Source organism: Sphaerodactylus townsendi, linkage group LG03 (assembly GCF_021028975.2).
Source record: "Sphaerodactylus townsendi isolate TG3544 linkage group LG03, MPM_Stown_v2.3, whole genome shotgun sequence".
Taxonomy (NCBI): domain Eukaryota; kingdom Metazoa; phylum Chordata; class Lepidosauria; order Squamata; family Sphaerodactylidae; genus Sphaerodactylus; species Sphaerodactylus townsendi.
In genome coordinates this window covers 101951509-101959729 of record NC_059427.1, presented here as the reverse complement: position 1 = coordinate 101959729, position 8221 = coordinate 101951509, and the positions used below count along the sequence as shown (strand labels likewise).

General features: G+C 43.7%; 1 protein-coding gene across 3 annotated transcripts in view; it reads right to left on the bottom strand.

Moving 5' to 3' along the window:
• Positions 1-8221, bottom strand: part of LOC125428235 (rho GTPase-activating protein 7-like) — a 109929-nt gene that overhangs the window by 4308 nt on the left and 97400 nt on the right. For all 3 annotated transcript variants that reach the window (XM_048487998.1, XM_048488001.1, XM_048488000.1), the window contains 4 exons: positions 6727-6841; positions 1845-2054; positions 793-1010; positions 155-328 (listed from right to left, as the gene is read on the bottom strand). In XM_048487998.1, coding sequence (XP_048343955.1) covers positions 155-328; positions 793-1010; positions 1845-2054; positions 6727-6841 — 717 coding nt within the window. The remainder of the gene's footprint in view (positions 1-154; positions 329-792; positions 1011-1844; positions 2055-6726; positions 6842-8221) is intronic.

Below are 8221 nucleotides of genomic sequence, written 5' to 3'. Positions count from 1 at the left end.
GTCAAGTAGTTGGCCCCAACCAGAACCACAATACTGATGTTTGCATTTGAGTATTAGACTTTTTGGATGTAACCCCTTTCCCTTGAAAATTTCAGTGTAGCATGTTATCAAATTTAAATATTATGTGGGTCAAATGAAAAAGGAAAACAGGTACCTTTTATCTATTCGACAGATGTGTGTCACTTTGGATTTATGGGAGCCAACTGTTTCTATAAGATACTGACACAGTAAGACCTTAGCTAGGATCCCGTTCACTTTAGCACCTTGACTGTCTGTTGAGGTAGCTGCTAACACACAAGTCCCACTTTGGGGATCAGTTCGCCAAGTCCTGAAAATTAATACAGACCAAAATCATATACACTGTTCATTTGCTATCAGCTGACTAAAGGTCCTAATTAGTACAACAAGTTGATACCACGGAATTTCTAAATGATAAAGATGATCTATCAAGTTACCCAGTCACAAAGGCCATACTTTCTCCATTTACAATGTTTACTCGGTGCCCAAGGAGCACTGTGACAAGTTATCTCAATTTGCAGCAGAACTAACATTTGGCTGCATGATTTACTCCTTTAGAAAGCTTTAGAACTCCTGTATTACTTCAGAAAGCTCAGTCTGCTTAGGGATACAGTGTTGCCACACGCACACACAAAATTAACAATAGGACAGGGACAAGATGAGATTGTTTAGGATTAATCCGGGGGGGGGCGGGGGGGGTGTTAATGATCCTTATTAACTCTGCCCCTACTCCACACCATCACAGCAGCAAACAGCAAAAAATGAGAGCTTTACCTTAGAATCACGTGGTCTCGGGGAGGAAGTGGAGGCATGCTCTCTGTTGTGTAATGGTAGATGTCTGTATCATCATCCAAGACCTCTAGAATCTTTGAATGCTGAAGACTTGGATCCCACAAGTGCTGTTCCATCAGAACACGGTGTAGAACTGCTTTAGGGGTGGCATCGATTTCAACAGAGGCTCTCCATAAACGGAGATAAGAGTTATCTTCCACCTTAGAAGACAGATTAATTGTTAGGCACTGAAAGAGAATGTTGTGCTGTTTCTCAAGTTTACAGAGGCCCTGTGCAGACAACATATAATGGAAGTCTATGGGAAACAATTGCTGACTGTGGGCAGGGGGCATACGTGAAGGCAATTCTTCCATGTGTTCATATCATGCAGACAACTCAGCAATCATGCAGAGGAGGTGTCAGAAGGCTTGGGATTGCTCTCCCCATACAGTAAGTCAATGTACACTGTAAGTACACTGAGATCATCTGTGCTGAGTTAAAGCTACTGAGTCACAGATTATGTGCTAGCTGTGTAGCTACATATAGCTGGAAACCATGATGCTCCAATCACTCATTTTGGGCTCAACATTGTTCCTTCTCTCGTTCAGTAATGTCATATCACAGCACCCTAATGAGTTCTTAGCACTGGTAACAGTAAAACTGCCATCCTAACATTGTCTTTTAATGGATGAATAGGCCACTTCTCACATAGAGAAAGGCTATATATTTTGAGACGGAGAAAGATACTACCAGAGGTAACTGTCAAGTCAATTTCATAGAACATCCAATTTAATTTTATTTACTTCAATTATGCCCCATACTTCTACATGAGGACCCAAATCAGGTAACATTGTTGTCCCCTCCATTTTATACACACAACAATCCTGTGAGGTATTTTGGGCTGAGTACGTGACTAGGCTGGAGTCACCCAACAACCTTTCATGGCACAGTTGGAATTCGGACCTCGGTCTCCCAGATCTTAGTCTGATATTCTACCTACTTCCATTCTTTAACATCTAATGTCAGCTTCATTTATCTACACATGCCAGAGTTACCTTTTTATAACCAGAGTCTACACCTTCTATGATGGAACAAACAACCCAATTCTTGAATTTCTCCTTGGCATCTCGGAGCAAATCCTGCATGGAGTGTTCCAGGGAGATCACTGTGCTAGAATGGTTTATTAGGATGTTCTGATTCGTTTCAGTTGAGATGTTTAGATTATGGAAATCTTCATCAGCCTCATCAAAGCAATAGTCAGGTATCTGTAAAAAGTGCAGGTTGCTCAGTGACTGACTATTGTAGGTAGCAATAATCTTTACACATGTATGGCATGCACAGCTCACACAACATGGGTATTCAATATACAAATATTTTTATTTGCTATACTTATGCTTCACAATTTCTCCAAGGAGCAAAAAGCTGTTTACACATTTGTGGCACTCCCCATCCAAGAAAATTTCAAAATTGCTAACTTCAGAATCTGAAGAGACCATTCTTTGTGGCATGTATCCTGAGAGCATCAGTTTCCACAGACAATGCTGAAGATTGGGATAGCTGTTTAATGTTGAAGGCTATAGCAGAGGTACTGGAATAAGAAGTAAAGAACAATGTGTTTCCTACAGGTGCTTCCTACCACCATAATGAAATGTACAGAAGTATAGGCAACAAGTGGGGAACCCAGAAGGACATGCAGGGGGCTTCTTTTCCCCCCTCCCACTAGATGTCATTTCCCTTTCTTAAAAGCCCTCACAGCCTGTTTCTGTCTCTCCTTCTCACCCACCAGCCAATTTATTTAAACACTCCCCCACACACACATCTTCAGCTGGTCCAGTTGTGTAGAATTGGCCATGCTGGCAGGGGCTGATGGGAATTGTAGTCCATAACATCTGGAGTGCTAAAAGTTCACCACCACTGACCTAGAAGGACTTAAGGGAGGGACTTCATTTTCTCCTGCATCCCTTCTTCCCACACTATTTCCTCTTTCCTTTCTCCAGGAAAGCCCCCATATTCTCATATTTTTCTACTTCCTTCAAATCTCAAAAAGGATATCGAAGAGATAGAAAAAGTGCAGAGAAGGGCAATGAGGATGATTGAGGGACTGGAGCACCTTCCTTATGAGGAGAGGCTGAAGCGTTTGGGACTCTTTAGTTTGGAGAGGAGACGTCTGAGGGGGGATATGATTGAAGTCTATAACATTATGCATGGGGTAGAAAATGTTGACAGAAAGAAATTTTTCTCTCTTTCTCACAATACTAGAACCAGGGGGCATTCATTAAAAATGCTGGGGGGAAGAATTAGGACTAATAAAAGGAAACATTTCTTTACACAACATGTGATTGGTGTTTGGAATATACTGCCACAGGAGGTGGTGATGGCCACTAACCTGGATAGCTTTAAAAGGGGCTTGGACAGATTTATGGAGGAGAAGTCAATCTATGGCTACCAATCTTGATCCTCCTTGATCTCAGATTGCAAATGTCTTAGCAGACCAGGTGCTTGGGAGCAGCAGCAATATCCACAGGCCCTTGCTTTCACATCCTGCCCGTGAGCTCCTAACGGTATCTGGTGGACCACTGCGAGTAGCAGTGTGCTGGACTAGATGGACTCTGGTCTGATCCAGCAGGCTCTTTCTTATGTTCCTTCCCACTCACCAATCTACATTTTACCTGCTTCTCACCTTCAGCTAGTAACTGACTTCATTTATATCCTACCTTTCTGCACAATAAAGACCAAAGCAGCTTACATCATATTATTCTCATCCAGTTTACTCTAACAACAATCCTGTGAGGTAGGTCAGGATGAGAATGTGTGACTAGTCCAACATCACCCAGTTTGCTTACAAAGCAGACCCGCTGAACCTAGGTCTCCCAGATCCCAGTGTGAACTGAACCATTACACCCCACTGGCTATTTGTGGGGTGACTGCTGTTGAACAGTAGCAACTAGACAGTCTTGGGGAAATTACAAAAATCAGCTGGTGTTTGCTGCCAGTACTGGCCCTGTTGAGTCTGTCCTCAAAAAGCCAAAACTACCCTAAAAAGTGTTCTGCCCTTCCCAGCTTTTATTGACAGAAACCAAGGCTGGCAACACTGTTGTGGTTGCAACCCTCACAAAGGTCACTGCAAGGGCATGAATTTCCCAAATGGTGTGTCGTGAGCCGGCACTGGTCACGAAAGCAAAATGCTGGGTCACCTAATGTTCAGGTCTGGGCCCACCCCGTCCTTGCTTGGAGAAACCACCCCCCTGGAGCCAGACCAGCTGGTACGATACAGCAGCTTTCGGGCTCCTCCCCAGGCAGCCGACCATCCAGAAAAGAGCCGGGTATGGAGCTGCAGCTGAGGGAAGTGGGGGCGGAAGCAGCATCCCAGGCCTCCCTGATGCCACCGTGTGCAGATGAAGCCCTGCTCAGGGCTGGGCTCGCCCCTGCCAAGCCAGCAAGGGCAAAAGCATGGCAGGGTGACATTCAATTTTTTTTTAATTTTAGTAATAGGCCATAAAAATTTTAGTGGGTCACGGAGGAGAGGTATTAAAATAACTGGGCTGTGGAAAGAAAAGTTTGGGAAACGCTGTCCTAAAGCTATAGTTGCTGTTTCTAACATGGGGGAGGAGATTAAACTTCCCCATACAATTTGTAAAAGATTTCATGTTTTTCTGCAAATCTGAGATTTTTTTTGGACTGTAGAAAAATCTCTGTCATAGCTCTTCATGGCTCCAGTCTCTATATTTAAATACCCACAGGTTTGGACATATTGAGAATTATATATACAGATGTATCTGGACGGCAAGGAAACAGCCACACCAACAGAGGTACATGGACAAACGCTTAAAAGGTGGAAGAATTAGAATGGCTTAAAAATCCAAAACACTAACTTTAAAATATTGGAACTGGGGGCACATGTGATGCCAATCATAACATTTCTTTAAGTCTGCTTTTATCATTTACAGAGTGTCCAACACTCTACATGAAAGGCATAAAAACTGAACCATCTGTTCTCATTCTTTCCAAGACAACATTCACCTCAGTACCAGAAGGCCTCTTCCCTCCTAACCTAGTGCTTTGCATCCTTCTCTATCCCCTCCCACTCCCTCTCTTGTTGGCTCTTTTTATCCTTATATTCTATGGATATGCAGAGAGAGGAGTGAAAGCCAAATCCAAGGGAGGAGACAGGAATTACTGGAACATGACCCTTGATTAAAAGCCACCATGCTGCCTCATACACAACAGCCCATCTCTGCCTCCCCCAGGAGGCTAGACTTTTCCACAAGCTGATTCAATGCCAGATGGAAGAGTATCCTGGCACCAGCTGATATATGTTCAAATGCTGCCAAGAGGAATGGTCAGAAGGCCCAAATGCCAAACATTCTTCACTGTAACCAGCATACCAGCAGGTCAAATTTCCACACAAATCAACTTTTGGGAGGAAGAAGAAATGCCAGCAAGTCTGCAAATCCAACTGAACTGGTATAACTAAGTCCACAGTCTGCTCATATGTATGCAGGGTGGAAAGCTTGGATTTCCTTCATGTCAAAAAGGAAGTGTTCAATCATCCTGGAAAGGGCAACTCCTTTTGTCATATGTTTATCACGGATGCTGTATCCTCAAACAAGAGGGGATGAGTCATTTGGAATTTAGTCAAGAAGGAATCAGTTTTGGAAAGAAAAAACAAACAAACCTAGAGGCTAGGCAAAACCAGGCAATTTAAAAGCATCACCTTACACAAAGTGGGTGAGCAGAAGAAAAACCCACTGCAATCACGCTACAATTAAACAATCTACTTAAGCTACTTAAGCTACAAATGTCCTCATATTATATAAAGAATAACAAGACTACCATTGCCCAGTAAGCCATTTCGTATTTTTGTCTGGGAGCTTGGAGTGTGAACCAAAAAAGTCCTGTTCCAACCTGATGACTTCTGCAAGCCAGGTCTCAACTAGCAGAGCAAAACTATTTCAGAAGATCACCATATTCTGTACCATCATTAACTGAAAGCCACCTTCCATTTCCCAACTATCATTGAGGGAGCTATGCACCCCTCTAATGTGCCTGGGCCCAACTCCAGCACAGAGACGCCCACTCTAGCCAAAGCTAGTAATGGGACCATTAGTAGGCAGGAAGGCAGGAAATAGCCAAGCTCTCCTCCACCATGCCTGGATTAAGATCAAGCTCCAACTAACAACCTTTCTCCATACATTTATTGACTGCCACAAATAAGGTTGTTGGAGGGAGGACAACAAGCACCCCTTATATCCTGCTTTAAATGAGATCTTCCCTACTTTCAACATACTGGGTTTAGGATTAGAGAGATATAAGAGAGAATCCTGAATCCCTCCCCTGAGCCCAGAGGTGAAGCTACCAGGAGGGGGGGTGCGAATTGCACTGGTGTATGCCTGGGACCCCCAGAAAATCGCCACCGTCCCTTGCAGCTCCCCCACCCCGCCACACTTACCTTAGTTCAGCCTGAAAGTGCAGGCTGGAAAAGCGGCCTGTTCACTTGAGGCTGAAAACAAACTGGTGGGAACTACACTTCCCAGGAGACCTTGCAAGCCCCAAGGTCTCATGGGAAGTGTAGTTCCCACCAGGTCGTTTTGAGCCTCAAGTGAACAGGCCGATTTTTCCAGCCTGCACTTTCAGGCTAAACGGGGGGGGGGGGGGTGTGTGTCGGAAAACGCAGAGTACCCACCTCGCGCAGTATGGCCCAGCTATGTCTCTGCCTGAGCTTGATTCCAGTTCACCTCTAATTCCCTTACCCAACTAAAATGTTGTGTGTAGTAACCATATTGGCTACAGGAAGTTGGAATAATCAGTAACAAGAATCGGTTGTAGCTAATAGTGTTTTATGAGTTGATGTAGGATTTATACTTGGCAGTTGAAATCAGGAATAATAAATGCTGCAAATGAGGGGGGCAGTGGCTCCCACAGATCACAATAACCTACCTGAAAGAGTCTGTGGCACTCTATTATCATGTGAGCCAGGCCTTGTGTTGCAGCTAAATTCTCACTGAGATCTCTCTGGTCAGGTCTCCCGGTGCTATGTTTTCTTTGGCTGGATCTAAGGATAGAGATTGTAAAGGATAGACTATTATAAAAGAATTTTAAAGGATAGTCAGTTCAAGCAATGTCAAAGGCTTAGATGTGTCTAGTCTATACCTTTCGGATCATAGCATAGATGCTTCCTCAAAAAAATTCCTTCCACAAACAAAACCAGACACTGGAGAAAAGGTCTATTTCATCGGCTTCGATTCCACAAAACATTTCCTCAGACAGAAGTCTTCCCTCCAGCAGAGAGCCTTTTGTGTGTCTCCTCTCTCCTGCTGCAGATCCAAATACCCTCCAAAATGCTAGTTCTGGAGGAAAGGAGACCCTTCAAGAACAAAATGATGGAGGAGGAGACAAAGGTCTGCAGAGAGACATTGGAAATCTGCCAAATCTGCTCCTTCTGTTAATGGAAATCTTCTGAAAGCTTTTTGCCTTGACAATTTATAACCACTTCATTGAGAACTGGGAAAAAAAGTTATAAGGAATGCAGCACAACTTGCCTCCTGAAATAGCCCTTACTACCCATGCAGCATTTCAACACAGCATGACATCCCACTGAAAATGATTTCAGCAGAGTGCTGGTCAGTTCACATGTATCATACCAGTGACGTTTGCACCTACAAGTTACAGCTTCTGTGTCTGCATGTGCCATCAAGTCACAGTTGATTTATAGCAATCCTGTAGGGATTTCAAGGCAAGAGACATTCAGAGGTGGTTTGCCATAACCTGCCTCCACAGCATGACCCTGCTATTCTTTGGAGGCCTCCCACCCAAATGCTTGCTGGGATCAGAGCCGACCATGCTTAGCTCCTGGGATCTGACAAGACCTGGCTAGCCTGCGGCTATCCAGACCAAGGCAAAAGTTACAGCTTGCTTTCACCAAAAATATGTTTTTAAAGGAACTGGCACTCAGGTAACAATCATTTCAACAAGACCCTGGGAGGTGCAAAATTCTACAGGGGTAAATGTTCACCCATACTCTGCATTTCTTCTCACAAAAAGAATCATGGTCCACACTGCACGCAAAAGCCTTCAATCCACCCTGACGAATTCAGTCTATGGGCTACTTGTTGAGTCAACTCCTAATGAAATCAAATCTGGCTTAGCACAGTCATTTGAATTTCAGTTGAATTAACAAACAACTCTCACTGATTTCCCTGTCGCCAGAAGTATTTGTTTAAAAGCTATCCCAGAAAGCAAGAGGACAAAACCAATAGTATTACTCAAACACTTTCAATGCCCCCTCCTAAAGTGTTGCAAATTCATATTTTAAGCTTATTTGTGGCATCATGCCATGCATATGCCTGCAAAGGGCCTGGCAGTCATCTCTAGCAACTTTATCTTGGAACATTCTTTCTGACCATTTTTAAACACAGATTGCTAGATAAAGATA